A 23,725-nucleotide genomic window follows, 5' to 3' on the forward strand; every position below is an offset into this window, starting at 1 on the left:
GAAACATGGGAAATGTGCATAGGTATATGACAGAAGAGCAGATAATTAAAAGTCAATTTTTATTTTAAAATTCTTAAAATGGCCATTTTTTGCCCACTGTCTTCATCGGGGGCAGATAAACAATGAACACTGACAAAATATATGGATGTTTAGTTTCATCACTACATGCACAGCAGTGTTATAATAATAATTAATTTTTTTTGTATACCGCTATACCAAAAGTTGAAGCGGTTCACAACAGAAAAGATACATACAATCAATATATGTGAAATACATAATAAAACAATCAATAAAAAGAATACATCTGTTAAAACAAGGAGAAGTTAAAACAGTAGCACAACTAAGATGTAAACATGTCAAACAGGTCTTATATCTTCTGATCAAATTTATATAGACTCAAACCTTGTCATCAAAGGCAAGCTGTCCAATAACTTGGGTTTCTGGATGTGATTCTGGATAAGAACTTATCATCCAAAGCATATATGTGACTATCTCTGGGAAAAGGTGACTAAAGTCACAAGAAATAAAAAAATGGGAATACTTAAAAAAAAATAGGAGGAATTTTTTTTGGTTCAGAGAGTAGTTCCTCTGGAACTCATTGCCAGAAGAGGTGATTACAATGGCTAGTGTAGCTGGATTTAAGAAAGGTTTAGACAAGTTTCTGGAGGAAAAGTCCATAGTCTGGAGAAGCCACTGCTTGTCCTGGATCAGTAGCATGGGATGTTGCTACTCTTTGGGGTTTTGCCAGGTACTTGTGACCTGGATTGGCCACTGTTGGAAACAGGAGACTGGGCTAGATGGATCATTGGTCTGACCCAGTATGACTATTCTTATCTTCTAATACATTCTGTTAGAACAAACAACTTATAAAAACAATAGTCTAAACTCCATCCTTTTATGTGAAAATTTTTTATTTATTTATTTTTTTACAGTTCAAACATGTAACTTTCTCAGACTTCTTATGGATCCATGACATGAAACACTCATCATTCTCAACATTTTTGTCACTTTTTCCCAGAGGGGGGTCACTTATTTTCTGTGTTTCAATAAAATGCTTTTACAAACTACATATGATTTGCCTTTTCAGTACTGATACATTGAGAACTATAATTCTATCCACTAACAAGCTACATTGATTACTTCACTCTTAAAAAGGGAGTCACAAGATGTAATTACTTCAACCATAATTACTTCAAAACACTGCCATTAGATTACTTAAGGGAGCTAAGAAATGGGACCATGTGAGAGTGACACCGCTTTTAAAGAAGGAACGCTATGTCACATAGCATAACCTTCAAAACCATAATATTAATTCACAGAGTCATAACCATGTATATTATCTCAAATCTTGATACCCCATTCATCAGTTAGAACCCTGTGATCATTACATAAAAACCTACTAGTAGTGCATTCATTTACTTATTTATCCATTAGGATTTATTTTTTGAAGGAATTCATTCAAGGTGGTGTACAGCAAGAATAAGCAAAGGGAAAAGGGACTTGATATGCTGCCTTTCTTGTACCTGGGGCAATGAAGTGTTAACATAAGAAATTAAGAATTGCCGCTGCTGGGTCAGACCAGTGGTCCATTGTGCCCAGCAGTCCGCTCACGCGGCGGCCCTCTGGTTAAAGACCAGCGCGCTAACTGAGACTAGTCCTACCAGCGAACGTTCTTGTTCAGCAGGAACTTGTCTAACTTTGTCTTGAATCCCTGGAGGGTGTTTTACCTTATGACAGACTCCGGAAGAGTATTCTAGTTTTCTACCACTCTCTGGGTGAAGAAGAACTTCCTTACGTTTGTACGGAATCTATCCCCTTTCAACTTTAGAGAGTGCCCTCTCGTTCTACCTACTTTGGAGAGGGTGAACAACCTGTCCTTATCTACTAAGTCTATTCCCTTCAGTACCTTGAATGTTTCGATCATGTCCCCTCTCAATCTCCTCTGTTTGAGGGAGAAAAGGCCCAGTTTCTCTAATCTTTCACTGTATGGCAACTCCTCCAGCCCCTTAACCATCTTAGTCGCTCTTCTCTGGACCCTTTCAAGTAGTACCGTGTCCTTCTTCATGTACCCAGTGGCGCACCATGGCCCGGTACAGCAGCATGATAACCTTTTCCGATCTGTTCATGATCCCCTTCTTTATCATTCCTAGCATTCTGTTCGCTCTTTTCGCTGCCACTGCACATTGCGTGGACGGCTTCATCGACTTATCGATCAGAACTCCCAAGTCCCTTTCCTGGGAGGTCTCTCCAAGTACCACCCCGAACTTGTCCAGAGTCACAAGGGAGCTGCAGTAGGAATTGAACCCAGTTCCCCAGGTTCTCAAGCTGCTGCACTACTCCACTCCACAATTATGGGAGAAAAAATATTCAGATTACAATAAAAAGTATGGCATAGTATGTTTCTTAAAGAGACTATAATGAGCTGTTGTGCTGAGTCATAACACACCTGGTAAAGAGTACATATTATTAGCATTATTTTCCTTGAATTATACCCCAGACGCAACCCATGTTTCAGCGAAAAATAGCCCACATCGGGTGTTTTTAAGTTGGACTGTTAGAATAAAGAAATATTTCTATGCTTTATTTGGGATCCACTCCTTTTCTATATAATTCCTTAGACACATTCATCTTTATTCCATCTGTGATTCAATCTTTAGTTTTAAAGGCCTGACTGGAATGCTCTCCCCACCTCCTCAGCTACTATCTCCTCTTACCAACATCATATCAGCATTTCAGGAAGAAAATGAAAGCTTTCCTTTTCAAAGATGCTTTTGGTAGCTGAAACAGCAGAGGGGTGGTTGGAATTCCGTTTTGGACAGATGTGGCAATTCCTTGAAATGCTCAATATTTTCCTCTAATTTTTATCTATACTTCTTACAGATTCCGCTTTTCTCCTCTGATTATATTTGTGTGTTGTTTTTATTCTAAGGCAAGCCACTGTGACAGTACTCTCCTAATAGTGGTATATCAAATGAAGTAAACGAAACCATATTTCTGATACAGTATCATGTTAGTCATATTATTAGGTTTCAATTTGCTATTCCATGTGATCTGCAAAAGTTAGAGGAATGGTCTAATGCCTGGCAACTAAAATTCAATGCAAAGAAATGCAGAGTAATGCATTTGGGGATTAATAATCGGAAGGAACCGTATATGCTGGGAGGAGAGAAGCTGATATGCATGGATGGGGAGAGGGACCTTGGGGTGATAGTGTCCGAAGATCTAAAGGCAAAAAAACAGTGTGACAAGGCAGTGGCTGCTGCCAGAAGGATTCTGGGCTGTATAAAGAGAGGCGTAGCCAGTAGAAGGAAGAAGGTGTTGATGTCCCTGTACAGGTCATTGGTGAGGCCCCACTTGGAGTATTGTGTTCAGTTTTGGAGACCGTATCTGGCGAAAGACGTAAGAAGACTTGAGGCGGTCCAGAGGAGGGCGACGAAAATGATAGGAGGCTTGCGCCAGAAGACGTATGAGGAGAGACTGGAAGCCCTGAATATGTATACCCTAGAGGAAAGGAGAGACAGGGGAGATATGATTCAGACGTTCAAATACTTGAAGGGTATTAACGTAGAACAAAATCTTTTCCAGAGAAAGGAAAATGGTAAAACCAGAGGACATAATTTGAGGTTGAGGGGTGGTAGATTCAAAGGCAATGTTAGGAAATTCTACTTTACGGAGAGGGTGGTGGATGCCTGGAATGCGCTCCCGAGAGAGGTGGTGGAGAGTAAAACTGTGACTGAGTTCAAAGAAGCGTGGGATGAACACAGAAGATTTAGAATCAGAAAATAATATTAAAAATTGAACTAAGGCTAGTTCTGGGCAGACTTGCAAGGTCTGTGTCTGTATATGGCCGTTTGGTGGAGGATGGGCTGGGGAGGGCTTCAATGACTGGGAGGGTGTAGATGGGCTGGAGTAGGTTTTAACTGAAATTTTGGCAGTTAGAACCCAAGCACAGTACCAGGTAGAGCTTTGGATTCTTGCCCAGAAATAGCTAAGAAGAAAAAAATTTTAAAAATTTAAATTGAATCAGGTTGGGCAGACTGGATGGACCATTCGGGTCTTTATCTACTGTCATCTACTATGTTACCTAATTGATCATCCTGTTTCCAACAGTGGCCAATCCAAGTCACAAGTACTTGGAAGAAACCCCAATAATAGCAACATTCCATGCTACCAATCCAGAGCAAGCAGTAGCCTCCCCAATGTCTGTCTCAATAACAGACTATCGACTTTTCTTCCAAGACCTTGTTCAAGCCTTTCTTAAACCCAATCTCTATTCTATCTTCATCCTTCTCGATCTATCTGCTGCTTTTGATGCTGTTGATCACCACCTGTTCCTCGATTTGCTGTTTTTTGCTGGGATATCAAGACTGCTCACTCCTGCTTTTTTTCTTCTCTCTACCATTGTACTTTCAGTGTATGCAATGGTAGATCCTCCTCCACTGTTATCCCACTATCAATCAGTGTACCTCAAGGCTCTGTCTTGGGACTTCTCCTTTTCTTCATCTATACCCACTCCTTCGGTGCACTAATCTCCTCCCATGGTTTTCATTATCACCTCTATGCTGACGACTTCCAGATCTACCTCTCCACACCAGATATCTCTACAGGAATCTAGACCCAAGTTTCAGCCAGCCTGTCCGACATTGATGCCTGACTGTCTCACCACCATCTAAAACTGAATATGGCTAAGACCGAGCTCCAACTAAACCCACCTTCCCTCTTCCCTCATTCTCTGTTTCTATGGACAACACTCTCATCCTCCCTGCCTTGTCTACTCGTAACCTTGGGATCATCTCTCTCCTCCGCTCAGAACTAACTAACCACTAAAGCCTGTTGCTTCTTCCTCTGTATTACCAAAATCTGCCCTGTGTTTTCTGAGCACACTACCAAAACGCTTATCCATATTCTCATCATCTCTCACTTAGATTACTGCAACTTGCTTCTCTCAGGTCTTCCATTAAACCATCTCTCCCCCTTCAATCTGTTCAAAATTCTTCTGCATAACTTATATTCTTTGCTTTGGTCTTTATGGAAGAAGATGTAAGCGATCTAGTTGAACTGGAAATGGTTTTCAAGGGTGATGATGTGGAGAAACCGAAAGAAATCTCAGTGAATCTGAAAGACGTACAAAGCCAAATTGACAAGTTAAAAAGTGATAAATCATCTGGACCAGATGGTCTACATCCCAGGGTACTAAAAGAACTCAAACATGAAATTGCTGACCTTCTGTTAATGATCTGTAACCTGTCGCTAAAATTGTCTTTAGTACCTGAAGGTTGGAGGGTGGCCAATGTTACAATGATTTTTTTTTAATGCTTGGTCCCTCCAGCTGCAAGGCCCACAAGTCCAAAATGGCGGGCCTTCCCCTCCCTGGTGCATCATGTGATGCACAGGGAGGGGCCCAAGGCTCTGATTTGCTCAGACACCTAAGGCCTCTCCATAGCTCAGATGCCAAGATACAGAGGGAGGAGCCTGAGGCCCTGATTGACTCAGACACCTAAGGCATCATGATGCACCGGGAAGGGCAAGGCCCACCATTTTGGACTGGCGGGCCTTGCAGCCAGAGGGACCAAGCATTCCTCCTGCTCTCAACTTCTGACAAAGGTATGGGTGGTCAGGGGATGGAAGTTCGAGAGAGCATCCGGTGGCAGGAGGGAGTGGACATCCCTCCTGTATTTATTTTTTTGAGGGGGAAAAGGGGGGAGGGGAGGAGATGGTTCGCGGCCTTGTGTGTGGGGCCTCTGTTGGCAGGAGGGAGTGGGCATCCCTCCTGTCTCTCGTGGGGGCGGCCACCATCATTGGGGGGGTGGGGACCTGAGGTTGTCGTCAGCAGAGTTTGCGATGTCTGTGGTTGGGAGGTGGGGTCAGCATGCCTTTTTTTTAAATGGGGACAGATATTGTGCTTGGGTAACACGCCCGACATCTGTGTTCATTTAAAAAAAAAAGGTTTCCTGCCCCAAACAGCTGAGTGGCAGGATGCTGCTTCGGGGCTTCCCCTGCCAACTTGGTGCATGTGTGAGTTGCTCTCACAGCGATCCATCAGATAGGAGAGACGGGAGTTATGACGAACCCCTGCATAAAATCATTTGCATGCAAACTTGTTTCTGCATCAATCGCTCTTGTGGAATCGTCCAAAAATTGGATTGCAGCGGACCCACATGGTATTACCGATCTTGTGTAGTTCATCTAGCTCTTTGTTGGCTCTTCAACCATTTCCCTGTACAGTTCAAACTCCTTTTACTGACTTAAAAAGTGCATTCACTCTGCATCCTCTCAATATTTCTCCTCACTTGTTCCCCCCTATGCTCCTCTCCCATGAACTCCATTCATTGGGTAAGTCCCTTTTATCCATGCTCTTCTCCTTCAATGCCAACTCCAGACTCTGTCCCTTCTACCTGCACTGTACTATATGCCTGGAACAGACTGCCTGAGTCAATATGTCATGCTCCGTCTCTAGAAGTAGGCAAATCCAAGCTAACAGTCCGCTATTTTGAGACTGCCTTCAACTCCTAACTTCCATTCACCATAAGATACCTACTGTATGTCCATCTTATTCTCTCTGTAAAAAAACTTCCCAACCCCTATCTGTCCCATTTCTTTTATCCGTCTGTCCTAATTAGATTGTAAGCTCTTCTGAGAAGGAACCATCTATTACATGTTGAATGTACAGTGCCATATACGCCTTTCGGTGCTATAGAAATGATAAGTAGTAGTAGTAGTTTTAACTCCTATACTATTAAAAAAATTGTAAGTATTATGTAAAACTGTGTCTGCTGAACACTGCCTTGGGTGCACCTGTTCATAAAGGTGATTAATATTTTCAGAAAGGAATATCTGTGTTTGTGTGAAGGGGGGAGCAGTTTGAAAGAATCGTTTCCCTAGCTGCTGTTATTCACTGTATCAAAGTTTTTATGCTGTAGAAGCAGAAACTATTTCTCCCATAAAAACATATCCTCCCCCCACCCTACCCGATATTCAGCCAGTGGTGGCCAGTGTTTTTTTACCCACTGCCAGCACTAAAAATGAAAATGCAATGCCGGGCCCTGTCCGGGCTTTGGCACTGAATATCCATTTTTCTAAAGTTAAATGGATTGGGACTTGTATACCGCTTTTTTGTAGTTACTCAACCACACTCACAGTGGTTTGCCTATCTGTCCCATGGGCAATCTATCTAAAGTACCTGGGGCAGTGGAGGCTTAAGTAACTTGCCCAGGGTCACAGGGAGCAGTGTGGGGTAGTACACAGCAACTCTGGTCCTCAAGGGCCGGAATCCAGTTGGGTTATAGGATTTCCCCAATGAATAGGCATTGAAAGCAATACATGCAAATAGATCTCATGCATATTCATTGGGGAAATCCTGAAAATCCGACTGGATTCCGGCCCTCGAGGACCGGAGTTACCCACCCTGCTAGCACATGACTGATTAAGTAGATATTCAGATGTAACCAGCTATGGGTTAGCAATAAAGATAGAACAGCCATATATGTGGTCTTAGTTATCCACTAAACATGGTTGGTTACATCTGAATGTCAGGACATAACCAGACTCCATCCCCAGAGCATCCCCAACATAACTAGCTCGAAGTTCCGCACTAACTGGCAGTTTTAGTGATACAAACCAGTTAAGAGCCACTGAAAATGACCAGATATCTGCAAAGGAATGAATTAACTGGTCGGCAGCCATTCCCAGCCAGTTAACTCACTTTGAATTTCAGCTAGACAGGGTCTAACATTTCTGCGCATAGCTCATGCTGCCCACATTTAGGCCCACCCACTTACACCTGGCTTAAGTAGGTGCATTGATGCTGACTTACACTAGTATTCTATAAGAACACATATGCGCATAAGTGTTCATATAGAATAGACATACCACGTGTAAAATGGGTATCTAAATTGTGGCACCCAGTTATAGACCAGCCCCCACTGAATATGGAACATAAACCATCCCGATGGTTCAGGCATGATAGAACGTGGACGTCTGTCATTTTTGTAAACCTTGATTGATGATTTTTCTACATGTTTAGTGTATTTGTTGACTTACTACTAAGTCTGGCCCTAGCAGGCATCAGTTTCCAGGGAGATTCTAATACATCCCAGCTCCCCAGCAAACATCTGCTATTTTAACACAAATTTATGCCTAGAAATCAGAAAAATCTCAGAAGAACATATGCTACACCCTCACATTATAGTCATTTTTGCCAATTGCTTTTCTGGAATCTGATGTACTGCTAGTCTGCGACACGTGTTTAACTGATAACTGATTTTGTTAGTATGCACATTCTGGCTAAACATTTTCTAATTATGCTTCCTCCTTGTGCAAAGTGATACCTCTGTTGATAGTTTTGCATATTTATTAGTAAAAAAAAAAAAAAAAGACATAGTTTCAGATCAGATTGCCGATACTGAAATGGCATGTGATAGAGAATGCTTATGACTTTCATTTGACTTGAGTTGGTTTTTGCTCCTGTGCACTTCCTAAATTAAAGCTTTGATCCTGTTTCCATTCAGTTTCCTTGTCAGTTTTATGGTGGACGCACGAGGCGGATCGATGAGAGGTAGTCGTCACCATGGAATGAGAATCGTCATTCCACCTCGCAAGTGCACGGCGCCTACTCGCATCACATGCCGTTTGGTTAAGAGGCACAAACTGGCCAGCCCACCCCCCATGGTGGAAGGAGAGGGTTTAGCCAGTCGACTTGTGGAAATGGGTCCTGCAGGTGCCCAGTTTTTGGGGTAAGTAAAATCTTGACATCAGTGTTGATATTCCGTTCTCAACTTTTATTTTCTCAAACTTATGAATTTAAATAGTCAAATATTTCTACAGAAACATTAGGGCTTCAGCTATGGCACTATCCAGGGTGATAAAAATGTGTTGATTTCAGTACGATCATCTACCCTCCCCCCCACCCCACCCCCCACCCCCAATATCTTTATTTGATTAATATTCACCAAATAAATGAAAGACCTAAACAACTTTTTCAGTTCCATGCATGAAATATATAGAATCCTATATAAAATGCTTTAACTTTTCTGGAAACTGAAATGAGAAGAAACAATCCACTATGATGTGGTAGTTTTTTTTTCTTTGCTTTGTTACTTTTTTATTTTTTTGTACTGCTACCAATTTTGTTCATCACCTTGAGTGGCACTCTGGTGAAAGCTACAGATTCTGGTGGGAATGACAGCTGTTTCCTAATTTCCCCTTCTCGTTTCTCTTCTTGCTGCATGGATGGGATTCAGTAAACTCCACCTTCCTACCAGTCCTCCCCCTTTAAATGAGGGTGAGAGCTTGGTTAGCCGAATCCTGCAGCTTGGGCCTCAAGCAACAAAATTTATTGGGTAGGATACTGCATTATTGAAAAGCAATATAGAATGTCAAATTTTTTTTCTGTTCTAATATTTTTGTCATTCCCATTTTTATTTTCAGTTGTTTAGGTTTCCTTTTAATTTTTTTCTAATGCTTTCAGCTGATCTAGGTCACTGAAAGAAAATCATAGTGGCTTGATTTATTATAGCTCTGCAAACTATCTTGTGCTTAGAGGCATGTGAAATTCTGCTGCAAGCATCCTGCTTCCATGAGTGCTGTACTTTTGTAATTTTGAAATCTGAACTGTTCCTGCTGCATCAGTTGCATTTAAGTACTAGTGATAGTCCTTTAATTTCAGTTTGGCTACAGAGAAGGTATTTTACGGGCTTTGGGAAGACGAAAGATCATTGTACTATTGAGCATGCAGTTGGTAAAAATTACTGCATATGGGCACTAAAATAGCAAATTATCTGCAAAGTTTCAAGGTTAGAAGAATGTGGCCGTATTTTATGGTACTCTGCTGTGCCAGGTGAAATATTAACACTATTTTGCCAGGGATGCTAAATGCCACTTTCGGATACACGACATATAACATGCACGTCTGAGCAGATAAAATATTTCTGCTGTTTTCTGACTACAAAAAAACACCTTTTAATGTGTCTTCTTTCCCTGCATTTTTTTAAAAGATTGGTCCAAGTCTACTGCCAAATACCTTCTCTCAAATTATTCTTGTTGAATTTCATGCTCAGAAATTTGTGGTTCCTAATTAATAGACAGTATCTGGCATATTAACCTGCAAAGATTGTATTTCTCACAAATGTTATAAATTATATTTTGGTATGCAAATTCATTTTGGTGTCATCATCAATCTTAACTTACAATTGCCAAGCAGTAGATAAGTGCACTATTAAGTAATTTGTTCAGTCAAAGTTCTACATTTGTTTTAAAGTCTAGACCAATCAGTCAGAACTTAAGAAGCTTGCGGAATTTTCATTAAGAATACTTTTGTCTGGCTAGTTGCCCAAAATTTAGCAAATCATTGTTTTTTGGTATAAGATAATTCAAATTTAGCTTACATAACCAGTCATGTCATGTTTTATTTTTGTTGAATTGAGTATCCCATTAAGTACATGTTTCTATGTACAACCTCTGTAGGAAAATAATGATACTGTCTTCTGAAACCTTTCAAAGCTGCAAAATCCAGAAAAAAATTCTTATCTTACTATTTCAGATTCTATTATTTTGGAACTCAAATGAGGATGTAAAATAATTCCCAGCAAATTATTTATCTTGTATAAGACAGGTAAAATAGGCAGCAGTTTCAACTAACCATCCTGATTTGATGGGCTGCATGAAATGTTTTAATTCTTTTGCTGAATCTTCAGAAGGTAATTTTATAATGTTATTTTCACGTGTATGTAAATGGCCTTTTTACGAAATGCCAAGCAGCATAAAAGTGCTCGCCAATATGTGATGGCACATATTTTGCTGTCGGTGTGAGTATAAATGGTCTTTGAACAGAATGTGAGCGGAGTTCCAAATAAAGCACCGATCTGGCTGATATTCAGCTGGCAGTGGTCAGTGGTGCTGTGTGCACTGCCGCTGTATATCTGGATATTCAATGCTGGGCCTTGTCCAGGCACTGACATTGAATAACCAGTTTTAAGTTGGCTGCTAAAGCGTATGCGGTTAACTGCAATATTCAGCCACTGACCACATAAACTGAACAGTTTAAAGATAGAACTGCTACTTAGATGGCCCAATTTAAGCAGTTATCTTATGCAAAGGTCAAATATCAGCACTTAACCGCAGTAGTGCCAATTATGCACCTGGAACGTCCACAAGTTATCTGGCTTTGGCGCAGGAACTAACTGCAAATATTCAGCAGCAATAACTGTTTGAGGGGGGGAATTCATCAATGAGTAACTAAGGGCTCCTTTTACAAAGGTGCGCTAGCATTTTTAGCGCGCGCTCAAGATTAGCGCGTGATAACCATGCGCTAAACAAAAAAATACTAACGCAAGCTCTATGGAGGCATTAGCGTCTAGCCTGCATGGCATTGTAGCGCACGCTAAGCGTGCGCCTTAATAAAAGGAGCCCTAAGATGCCCATAGGAATATAATGGGCCTTAGCGTTTAGCTTGTGCTAATCATTAGTGCACACCAACATGGTTAATTCACGCTAAATTGGTTAGTGCCCCTTGATAAATACTCCCTAAGTGCTACTGAATATCAACAGTTAGCTACAGCCAAACGATTTAAACGGGAAGGTACCTCTCTTACCCATTTTAGTCATTTTGAATATCATCCAAATAGCTTATAAAATTTGCTAATTTATGTTCATATTTGAATAATTTACACCTGTCGTCTGTACCTGCAAGGAAGATGCAGTTTCTACCACTTATACTACTATTTTATTAAAGACACAGGTGCCTATTTGCCTTTCTAAACCAAGTACCCTGTTATAAAATTACCCTCTAAGCATTCTGTACAGCAAACACATCCATACCCTTCCTGGGTACAATGATGAATGAGATGCTTTCAAACACTGCATTCTCCTTACCAAAAATTTTGTTCACAAAAGTGGAGAAAGCATTTTTACTTAATAGGCCTATAGTCCATGTTAATTTCAATATGTTTTCCACAGTAAGAAGCCTGAGATGTCTCTTAATAGCAAAGGATTCTGCAGCTTTGCCACTTTATATAGTTTTTATCATTTTTTAAGGGGGCATAACTTGTTTTCAAAATTAACAAGACTAAACAATTGAAGGATGCGCGTAAGAATTGTACATGGAATAAGAATTAATGCAAGTTCCTTTATTTCTTTAGCCCTGTAATAGTAGAAATCCCTCATTTTGGATCCATGCGAGGCAAGGAGAGGGAACTGATTGTACTCCGGAGTGAGAATGGGGAAACCTGGAAGGAACATCAATACGACTGCAAACTGGAAGAGCTCACTGAATTACTAAATGGAATGGATGAAGGTATGTGTAGTACTGCATCAAAAGTTGACTGGGGCTAGTTTGGTGGTTCTGTGACAATTTTGTGCGTTGTACTGCTTTGCAGGTGACCTGGGTTAATATAATAGCTGATTTCTGCTCAAGTCTGCTGGAATATATTTCCTTCTGATATCACGGGGGTAATACTAGTAAAAACTAGGGAAAGTCAGAAATTGCTTTAGTCAAAAATGTGAACTGACTTTGCTGTTACGATAGTAACCTATCTATGGTGTGATCAAGATTTTTTCCAGGGACCCCCAAACCCTTCATAAAGTTAAGTTATTACCGTATTTGCCGGCGTATAAGACGACTTTTCAGTACCTTAAAATCCTCCCCAAAGTCGGGGGTCGTCTTATACGCCGGGTACTGTTTACATGCCCTTACTTTACATGCCCTAACATCTCCTTCCTTACCTCCTTACGGTGCTTACGGTACTAGTAAACCTGCCGGGACATCAGCGGGGCCATGGCGGGACATCAGTGTGACAAGGGTGCCAGCTCCTTCATCCTGCGCAGCGGGAAGCAGCGGCGCTCTGGCCCCACCCCTTTTCTCTTTACTACGTCTCTCGCACATGCGGCCGTGTGTGGAGTCTAGCCCTTAAGGAAGTTGCGGGGGCGAACAGGAGGCTTTTGAAGGCTTTTAAAGGGAAACTGTCATGCCAGCAAACTTGCTAGGGACTTGCCCGGCACTTGCTCTCTCCCTCTATGTGTTATCTTCCTTCTATCATTGACAGTTTCAGTTTGGTTAACAGTTTAGAAAACAAATAGCATGGCAGCTCCCATGGGTTTATTGTTCTATTCAGCTTTAGTGAATTAATTAAAATTGTTGAAATAAATTCTGATGTTCTTTTAAGTTTTATTTGTTGTGCAGAAGGTGTGCAGAAGAAGGGGTAGTCTTATATGGCGAGTATATAACAAACTCTATATTTTAACTGTAAAAGTTGGGGGGTCGTCGTATACGCCCAGTCGTCTTATACGCCGGCAAATACGGTATTTTATAACTTACCCAGTTTCAGTGATGTTAACTTAACACTATTCATGAAGAAAAGAAAGCAATGACACATTGAAGCATTGAAAAATTGTGATACATTCTTTATTTATCTGTATCCTAGCTTGAAGTGTGATCTCTATTGAAACAGTTACAATGATTGGAAAGTGAACTCTGTTCCATTCTTGGGAGAGTATACCCCTTCCTTGTAGAGTTTCATGCCTCTGAGTAACCTGGAAAAAATCTTGATCACACCATAGATAGGTTACTATTGTAACAGCAAAGTCAAGTCTGCTGGAAAGCAGATACAGGGAATGGTGGTGTTATCGTCCGTGGCCTGTTGGGTACCCTGTCTGAATAGTTTTCTCAAGAGTTTTGGTGGCCCTAGCAGCATAAACACTAAAGTGAATTATAAATGCTTAGTAGTAGCAGCAACATTTGTCTGCCAAGCTCAGCGTAAGCCAACTCAGTATATTTACGATTAGCCTGTGTAAAGGCCAGTTTTTTTTAGAACGGAGTGGAACTGGGCAGGGCAAGGGTCGAGAATGGACATGGAAAGTGTTTGGCACTGAATGTGCTGCACGTACCATGCACTAAGGACTACTTTCAATCAATGGGCACTCAAGATTAGCCCCCCACCCCCCAAAAGGTGGTATTTTTGCTACACTCCTTAAAAGACTTTCAACATTTTTTGTAAAAATATAAACAACTCTTTATTAATTCATCAAAACATCCATTTCTCTGAATTTTTTTTTAAGGAGTATAGTAAGAATGCCGCCTTTTTTGGGACATCATTTGAGCTTGTTTGGGTTGGTGGCTTTTTGTTAACCAGATTACTGTATACTTTTCTCAAAATTAGGCACCATGATGATCTGTGCTGGGTTAGTATTCTGTAAATAATGCTCTGCACAGAGTATCCTCTATAGAGTACTAACCTACATGGTATCTTTGCTCCTCTTGTTCCTCTGCTATGGAATGTTTATAGATTTTCATATGTGAGAGGCATTCATCGATTTAAACTTTCTCTTCCTTTTAGGAAAGGAATTCAAGGAGTTAAGAATTTTAGCGGCTCTCTGGCGTTTAAATTTCCCCAACTATGGAATGAATTTCCCCTAATTTTGAGGTGTCCCAGTTCCTTCCAACTCTTTTGTAAACTTCTAAAAACTTTTTTACTCGCTAAACATTTTGAAAACTAACTCTTGTATTTCAGTTTACTTTATTTATTTATTTTTTTTAATTTATTGTTAACTGTGTCGAGCTTCCTTTGGTTGAAGACCCGTTATATAAGATTAAGTTTTAGTTTAATTTAGTTTAGCCTTGCATGCATGTTGGTACCAATTCTATATATGTCACCTAAAAAATCAGCACCGACTAGTTCAGCACTAGGAGTGATTCTTAAAAATGTAGGCGCACTGTATAGAATCGAGTTTATTGCTGCCCTTTAAGCAGCCTTAGATGTCGCTAGTGTCCTTTTAGGTGTACCATATTTATGCCAGGCTTTTTGTGGCCTAAATGCCTGTCCTAAATTTTGCGCACAACAGTGCCCAAGTCAAAAATATGCCCATGATCTGCCCCCTAACCATGCCCACATTTAACTACACACTTTGAACTAGGCGCCTACCAAGTTAAGGCCCTCTTTTACTAAGCTGCAGTAGAAGTTTATATCGCAGCCCAGAGCATTAAAAACTCTGACAGTGCTCCGATGCTCTACCACAGCTTAGTAAAAGGGGAGGGGGGGGGTTAAGCACCTAGGGCCAGATTCTGTAAGAGGCGCCTAAGTTAGCCGCTAAGGGCTGGATTCTGTATAAGACTTTCAGTCTCAGAAGCCGTCTATAGAATTGTGTCTGTCCTCACGGAAAGACGCCTAAGCCTGCCTAACCACCATGATTCTCTAATCAGCGTCCATGTCACGGGCGCCGGTTAGAGAATCGCGTTGCCGCTGAGCTGATCATTGCAAGGGAATCTCCCTGCTGCGATCAGTTTAGTGGCTGCACAGGGAACCCCCCCCCTCCCCCAAGACATCCCCTGGGAGGAAGGATGCCCAGTCTCTCCTGCCGGAACCCCCGAAGCTGCCCCTACCCTGAATGTCCACGGCAGGAGGAGTGCCCAATTCCTTCTGCTGTCACCCCCCTCCCCCCCCCCCCCGGAGACATCCCCTGGCAGGAAGAATGCCCACCGGAATATTAGGCCTCTCTCCCAATGCATTCTGGGATGCATTGGGAATGGCCTAAGAATCTGATTGGCCAGATCTCTTAGGCCACTCCCTAGAGTTGTTTAATTACCTGAAGGTTTGGCTCATCTGCTGGTAGAAACGGAGGTGACCTGTGATATTTGCATAGCTAACCACAAGGGCCCTAATCACAATAGCTCCAACACCAAGGTAAAAAATACTGTGATGGGAGCAATTTTTTTTTTTTACTAGTGACGCTCAGCATGTTATTCATGTAGAACATTGCCAGTAAAATGGGGGAGGAACTGTGCCTGACACTTGCTCAGAAGAGAAATTGCTAGGCACAGCTCCTCCTATCACCCTACCCCTCCTCTCAATAAAGAAAAAAACATACTCGCTACTGCTGCTCTCCCTGCCATCTGGGCTGATCGCGGTAGGGGGGAGCCATGATTAGCTGAGCCAGCATCACTCCCTGAAGCTGCCCATTGGCAGCTTTGGGGGAGTCCTGCTGGCTCAGCTGATCGGGGATTCTCCTGCTGCGATCAGTTCGGCTGGCAGAGAGAGCCGCAGTAGCCCTCCAGATCCTTCAGATAACCTCTCCCACAAAACCCCCACCTTTAAACTGAATCAACAGGAGGGATGCTCACACCTTCCTGCCTCAGGGATCCCCCCATCTGGCAGCATGGCCCCCACCTCCAATCCCACATGCCTTAAATAGAAGAAATGGCAGGAGGGAAGCCCACTCACTCCTGCTGGCAGGCCTTCCTCTTCAAAATGTTGGGCCTTCCCCTTCCCAGTACATTCTGGTTTTAAATGCCCTAATGTATAGGTGCCTATCTCGTATACCTAGTAATGCCTAAATTTACCATACCTATTTTCTGCCCCTAACCATGTCTACTTTTCAGGTCGGCATCATTAGGCGTCAGAGAGTGCCTCATGTTGAATTGCAAAGTATTCTATGCATCTGTTTACTGGATTCTTATTTAATCATTTATTTTCGCTCACAGAACTGGATAGCACGGAAGAACTGGAAAAGAAACGTATCTGTAGAATTATTACCAAGGATTTTCCCCAGTACTTTGCTGTAGTTTCCCGGATAAAGCAGGAGAGTAACCAGATAGGCCCTGAAGGTGGTATGCTCATCAGCACGACAGTGCCTCGCGTTCAAGCATCCTTCCCTGAGGGAGCTTTAACCAAGAGGATTCGAGTAGGCCTTCAGGTAATAACACCAACAAGCCATGCATTATTAGAATTGCTAATATCAATAAATTTACCCACTTAGGACTAAATTCTATAAATGGCGCCAAAATTGTATGCTATGTTTAGACAAGATTACTGTTAACCATTCTAATTAGGGGCTAGATTCACTAAACAGGATCAGTAAAAAAGTGTTGGTCTGCTCCGATCCGATTTTTGGCCGATTCTAAAAGGGCTATTGATGCACTAAAAATTTTGCATGCAAATGATTCACTTGGAGGTTCACCGTAATCCCCGTCTCTTCCATCTGATTAATTGCTGTGAGAGTCAGCAGGGAAAGCCCAAATAGCTGAAAGGCAGGGGAAACCCCACAGCAGCCTCTTGCCACTCAGCTGTTTGGGGCAGGAAACCTTTTTTTTTTTTTTCTTTTTTTTAATGGGCACAGATGCTGTGCACAATATCTGCCCTAATAAAAAAGAAAAAAGCTCCAGTCCACCAATGACAGCCCTCCCCGTCGTCTCCCCAACAAACTGGCACCGTGGACCGACCATCCCACACCTGCGAAAATCAGCAGGAGGGATGACCACTCCCTCCTGCCTTGTCACCCCCCCCCCCACGCCAAGGAAAATCAGCAAAATGGCTGGCCTTTCCCTTCCCGGTGTATCATGTGATACACAAGGAGGGGCCCAAGGCCCTGATAGGCTCAGATGCCCTAGGTCCCTCCCAGTACATCACATGATGCACCTGGGAGGGGAAGGCCCATCATTTTGGACTGACAGGCCTCTGGAGCAGGTGGGATCACATTCCTCCTGCTCCCAACTTGTGAAAAGTTATCAGGTGGGTTGGTGGGAGGGGGGGGGAGAGTATCCGGTGGCAAGAGGGAGTGGGCATCCCTCCTGCCTTTTTTTTTTTTTTGTGGAAGGGGAAAGAGGAGGGTAAGGGATGGTTTAAATTGGGCTTTCTGACACAGTGAGAGGGGCCTCCATTGGCAGGAGGGTGTGGGCATATCTCCTGCCGTGGGAGGGGTGGGTTCCAGGTGCCAGTGCTGGTTCTTCAGGGGGACGTTGGGGAGGGCCTACATCGGCGGGAGGGGGTGGACACTTTTTTTTTTAATGGGGCAGATATTGTTCATGTGTTACATGCACAGCATGTGTGCCCATTTTTTTTTTTTTTTTTTAAAGGGCTTCTTTTTAGGTGGCCGCTGATATTGGCGCCGTATAGAGAATCCAGGCACAAGTAACCACTAGCGTTGTCCTTCTATAGAGTAAACATACATTATAAAGTTTGAGTCTCCTTAAGCCCCTAATAGGGACTTCTTGAAAAGTTCTTTAGAGTAAACATTTGTTATAAAGTCTGAGGCCTGGATACAGTAAAGTTACTGTGTGTCTAATGATCGTTGCTAAACAGTTGAACTGGTTTAGCGATGATATTATTTTGCTGACCGATTTACTCAATGGTTTACCGTGCACTTTTCCGTACATGCAGCTTCCGAATCTACTGTGCAAACAACCTCATTAGTATTGAATTGACATCATTAACATTAAAACCAGACTACCAATCGATGCCCTAACATCACTTTGCGATGCACAGAAAATATCAATTAGTTTTACTGACCCAATAAACCCGACAGGGAGGGGTAGAGCCTTAGGGTAGAGCCAATCAGAGTCTTAGGCCCCTCCCTGGTACATCCCAGGAAGCACAAGAAAGGGGAAGGCCCACCATTTTGAAGAGGCAGGCATACCAGCAGAAGGGAGTAGGCATTCCTCTTGCCGAATTTGTACAAAAAGATACTGGGGGTGGGGGGTGGGGTAGGGGTGTGTGCTTGAATTAGGGGGGGGGGGGTCCTGACCTGACTCCCCTAGCCCTTCATCTACCAGGGCCTTATCTTGGGGACTTGTTGGGTTGGTGGGAAGGTTTGGAAGGGGGGCCTTGGTGTCAGGGAGAGAGTGGGGGTGTAAGGGGGTCCAGATTTTGGGCAGTCGGGGGTGTGAGGGGTGATCCCGGTGGCCAAGGCAGGAGGAAATGGGCATCCATCCTGCTGTTTTTTGTTGGGTTTTTTTTTTTAGTTATTGGGAGACAGGGACAGGTATTGTGAATGTATGAAAAAAGAAAAAACATCTTCCTGTCCCAAACAGTTGAGTGGCAGGAGGCTGCTTCAGGGCTTCCCCTGTTGCCAGCTCTGCACATGTGTGAAAAGTCACTTTTCCAAAGACTGGTAGGGTGGGATTACAGCCAACCTCCTTGCAACTAATTTGCATGCAAAGTCAGCTGAACATCGTTTGCCGTTTTAAAATCGGTCAATGGATCGGCCTGCAGCAACCCACATGGTCTTAATGTCAATTTTTAGTGCATCTGGGCCTGAGTCTCCTTAAGCCTCTAACCATAACTTTGACTTCTTGAAAAGCCACGTTTTTAGACTTTTGTGAAACAGTGTGTATACAGTGTGTACACAAATTTAGATGGGAAGTGAGTTCCACACTTTTGCAATTTGGTAGTTAAATGATTTGCAATGAGGCATCTTTTATTTTATATTTTTCAGAGTTGGGAATGATAGGATCAAGTGGTTAGAGTTAGGATGATCAGCAGATCTGCCTAATAGGTTCAGTAAATCTGGGGAATCTACGAGGGGTGTCACCATAAAGCATTTTGAATGCTAAACAGCATAGCTTGAATTCCATCGGTAGCCAGTGTAGCTCCATCAGCAGTGGTGTGATATGGTTAAATTTTGATTTGTAATATATGTTTTGCTGCAGTGGAATACACCAGATGGATAGGTTTGTATGTTTATTGTCTCAAATGATTTTATTTATTCCCCCAAATTTTTATTATTGTTATAGGCATTGAAAATACTTGATAATTGCGTTTAAATCAAAACTACAATAAACTTGAAACTTGAAACCAGATGCATGAAAAATTTCAGCATGCAATTTTGGGTGCCATATATAGAATTTGGAGATAGATATACATATGTTACTACTTTGAAATTATCAAGTCATATATATTACACCTGTATTCATTGCAGTTTATTTTCTTTCTTCACCATCATGGTTTCCTTTCTTATTGATATGTTGTAAATGTTAGTAACAAAAGTTTTTTTGTATCAGCTGATTTTTAGACTCAGTTTTGCTGGATTTTAAACAAGTTTTAATATACTCTATTAATGCAGAGTGTGCTCAGAGTTGGAATGAGGACAGGCCCAGTCACCACATTCTTGTTTGCCTAATGCATTGAAATTGCAGCTAAAGAAAGTTCTGGAAATGGCATGAGCTGAATACTGTGAGGAAGATCTCACTGCAAATGGAGTTATGCAAAGCAAAATAAAAGAACCTTATGCTTCATAAGAACATAAGAACATAAGAACATAAGAAATGCCATCTCCGGATCAGACCTTCGGTCCATCAAGTCCGGCGATCCGCACACGCGGAGGCCCTGCCAGGTGTACACCTGTTGTAATTTATAGTCCACCATATCCTTACATGCCTCTCTTAAGGAGATATGCATCTAGTTTGTTCTTGAAGCCTAGGACGGTCGATTCCGCAATAATCTCATCTGGGAGGGCATTCCAGGTGTCAACCACTCTCTGAGTGAAGCAGAACTTCCTGACATTAGTCCTGAACCTGTCCCCCCTTAGCTTCATTACATGTCCTCTAGTCCGTGTCAAATTGGACAATGTAAATAATCTTCTCTGCTCTATTTTGTCGATTCCTTTCAGTATTTTGAAGGTCTCGATCATATCCCCACGCAGTCTCCTTTTATCAAGGGAGAATAATCCTAGTGTTATAAGTCTGTCCTCGTATTCCAGTTTTTCCATACCCTTCACCAGTTTTGTTGCTCGTCTCTGCACCCTCTCCAGCAGTTTTATATCCTTCTTTAGGTAGGGAGACCAATGTTGGACGCAGTATTCCAAGTGTGGTCTGACCATTGCCCTATAAAGCGGCATTATAACTTTCTCCGATCTACTCGAGATTCCTTTCTTTATCATGCCCAACATTCTATTTGCCTTCTTTGCCGCTGCCGCGCATTGTGCCGACGGCTTCAGGGTCCTATCTATCAGTACACCCAGGTCCTTTTCTTGTTCACTCTTCCCCAGAGTTGCACCTGACATTGTATACTCGTATTCCTTATTCTTATTGCCTAAATGCATTACCTTGCATTTCTCCACATTGAACTTCATCTGCCATTTCTCCGCCCATGTTTCTAACCGACACAAGTCGCTCTGGAGTTTCTCTCTATCCTCATGCGATCTGATCGCCCGGCATAGTTTTGTATCGTCTGCAAACTTGATGATCTCACTGGATGTTCCTTCCTCCAGATCATTGATATAAATATTAAAAAGGATCGGCCCAAGTACCGAGCCCTGGGGTACTCCACTAGTCACTTTCTCCCAGTCGGAGAACTTCCCATTTATGCCCACTCTCTGCTTTCGGTTTTCCAGCCATTTGCCTATCCATCTTTGTATATCCCCCTCTATGCCATGGCTTTGTAGTTTCCTGAGAAGTCTTTCGTGTGGAACTTTGTCGAACGCTTTCTGGAAGTCCAAGTATATTATGTCCACCGGCTTCCCACTATCAATTTGCTCGTTCACGGTCTCAAAAAATTGGAGTAAATTCGTCAAACATGATTTCCCTTTCCTGAATCCATGTTGACTGGGTTTCATCAAGTCGTGTGCGTCCAAGTGCCGGACCATGCTATCCTTGATCAGTGCTTCAACCATCTTGCCGGGGACAGACGTAAGACTCACAGGTCTATAGTTGCCCGGTTCCCCTCTCGATCCTTTTTTGAAAATTGGGGTGACGTTCGCTATCCTCCAGTCGTCCGGTATCTGTCCAGTTCTGATTGTCAGGTTTGCAAGTTTTTGCAATAACTCTCCGATTTCAACCTTCAATTCCTTTAAGACTCTCGGGTGAATTCCATCTGGTCCAGGGGATTTGTCACTTTTAAGTTTGTCGATCTGATAGTATATCTGGTCTAAGTCCACTTCAACTGTGGTGAGGCTGTCTTCTATTTCTCCTGCAAACACTTTCTCCGCTTCAGGTATTGTTGAGGTGTCCTCCTTCGTAAAGACGGACGCAAAGAAGGAATTTAGTTTGTCTGCGATTTGTTTATCTTCCTTGATGTACCCTTTTCTTCCCTGGTCGTCCAAGGGTCCGACTGCCTCTTTTGCAGGTTTTTTCCCTTTCACATATCTAAAGAAGGGCTTGAAGTTTTTGGCCTCCTGGGCTATTTTTTCCTCATATTCCTGTTTTGCATTCCTCACCGCCTTGTGACATTTCTTCTGATCATCTTTATGTTTGTTCCAGGCTTCGGTTGTCTTTATGTATTTCCATTTTTTGAAAGAGTCCTTCTTTTCTTTTATGGCTTCCTTCACCTGTTTGGTAAGCCATGCCGGTTCTCTTTTGCTCTTTGATCTCCGATCTTTGGAAATCCTTGGAATGTAGAGATCTTGTGCTTCTGTGATAGTATTTTTCAGTAGGGACCATGCCTGATCTACCGTTTCAAGTTTGTCCACCTTCTTTTCGAGTCGTTTTTCTACCATGGCTCTCATGCTATCGTATTTACCCTTTTTAAAGTTCAATGTGGTGGTTAAGGTTTTGGCATGTTTCCCTTTCCCGATGTCAAGTTTAAAGTTAATTACATTGTGATCACTCGTTCCCAGTGGAACCATGACTTCCACTACTGTTATCGGTCCCGTGAGGCCATTTAGGACCAAGTCCAAGGTGGCGTTGCCTCTTGTCGGCTCTTTTACCATTTGTTCCAGGAAGCAATCCCCTAGCACCTCTAGGAACTTGGCCTCCTTGCCGCAGTTGGAGGTTGCTAGTTTCCAGTCTATCCCTGGGAAATTGAAGTCTCCCAATATAATTACATTGCCTGTCTTGCATTCTTGTTTGATTTCCTCCATCATTTCTGAGTCAGTTTCCTCCGCCTGTCCTGGGGGACGATAGTAAAGGCCAATTTTCGTATCTGCTCCAAATTGACCAGGAATCTTGATCCAGAGTGACTCAAGCTTCTCTTTCATTTCTGTTGTAACCATTTCAACAGAATCTATTCCCTCTTTAATATATAGAGCAATACCTCCACCTTTCTGCCCTACTCGATCTCTTCTATACAGCTTGTATCCCTGTAGTACTGTGTCCCATTTGTTTTCTTCATTCCACCATGTTTCTGTTATGCCAATGATATCCAATATGTCATGTCTTGCTATTGTCTCTAGTTCCCCCATTTTGTTACCTAGACTTCTAGCATTCGTATACATACATCTAAGTTCCCTACGTGTTACCTTTTTGGACCTTCTACTCTTGGCCGTCCCTGTAGTTTCAATTACGATATCCTTAACTGCTCCTGTGTTATCACCCTTGTTTGCTGTGTGGTCGTCCCTTCCTGTGTCTGATTTGTCCCTTCCTGCTTTTTCTCCCTTATTTGCCATGAGGTCGTCTTCTCTTGTGTAGGAGTAGTTTTCCTTGGCTTCTTCGTCGGGGCATCCTGCTATCCGTGCCATCGACCGGTGGTCGACTGTCGGCTTTCCCCTATCTTTCAGTTTAAAGCCTTCTCGATTGCCTTCTTCATGTTGCCTGCCAAAACTCTTGCTCCTTCTTTGTTGAGGTGTAGTCCGTCCCTTCTGTCATAGCAAGCAAGCAAAGCCAAAACTGGAAATTCCTGTTTTCTAAATTTTTATTCTCAGCAAACAAATGATGGCACGACTGACTGCAGGCTGAAGCCAAAACACTTTTCAGTCTGTTTACCTTTCTGTTTATAAAGTACAAACCTACACACAAATGAATTTTCCATTCCTGAGTTTGCCTTTTTTTATGCAATTTTGGATGTACTTTTGTATTTGATACCAGTAAGTCAGTTTATCTGTAAAACAATTATTTTTAGATAAATTTGTAACTAGTAAAGCTGATGCACAATTTAAGATGTCTTTGCAGGACAAACTGGAAAGAAGGCTTGAAAATTTTCTCATGTCTGATTCAGTGGATTCATAGTGATATAACATAACAGCTGCAGAGTATTACAAGGTTAGCTCTGTAAGGAGCTGCATTGATTTAGAAGTTATGTACATGTATAAA

General features: G+C 42.3%; 1 protein-coding gene across 4 annotated transcripts in view; it reads left to right on the top strand.

Moving 5' to 3' along the window:
- Positions 1-23,725, top strand: part of ANK3 (ankyrin 3) — a 972,780-nt gene that overhangs the window by 788,603 nt on the left and 160,452 nt on the right. For all 4 annotated transcript variants that reach the window (XM_033941649.1, XM_033941646.1, XM_033941647.1 and 1 more), the window contains 3 exons: positions 8,508-8,732; positions 12,135-12,289; positions 16,469-16,680. In XM_033941649.1, coding sequence (XP_033797540.1) covers positions 8,508-8,732; positions 12,135-12,289; positions 16,469-16,680 — 592 coding nt within the window. The remainder of the gene's footprint in view (positions 1-8,507; positions 8,733-12,134; positions 12,290-16,468; positions 16,681-23,725) is intronic.

Source organism: Geotrypetes seraphini, chromosome 4 (genome assembly GCF_902459505.1).
Source record: "Geotrypetes seraphini chromosome 4, aGeoSer1.1, whole genome shotgun sequence".
In the NCBI taxonomy this organism is placed as follows: domain Eukaryota; kingdom Metazoa; phylum Chordata; class Amphibia; order Gymnophiona; family Dermophiidae; genus Geotrypetes; species Geotrypetes seraphini.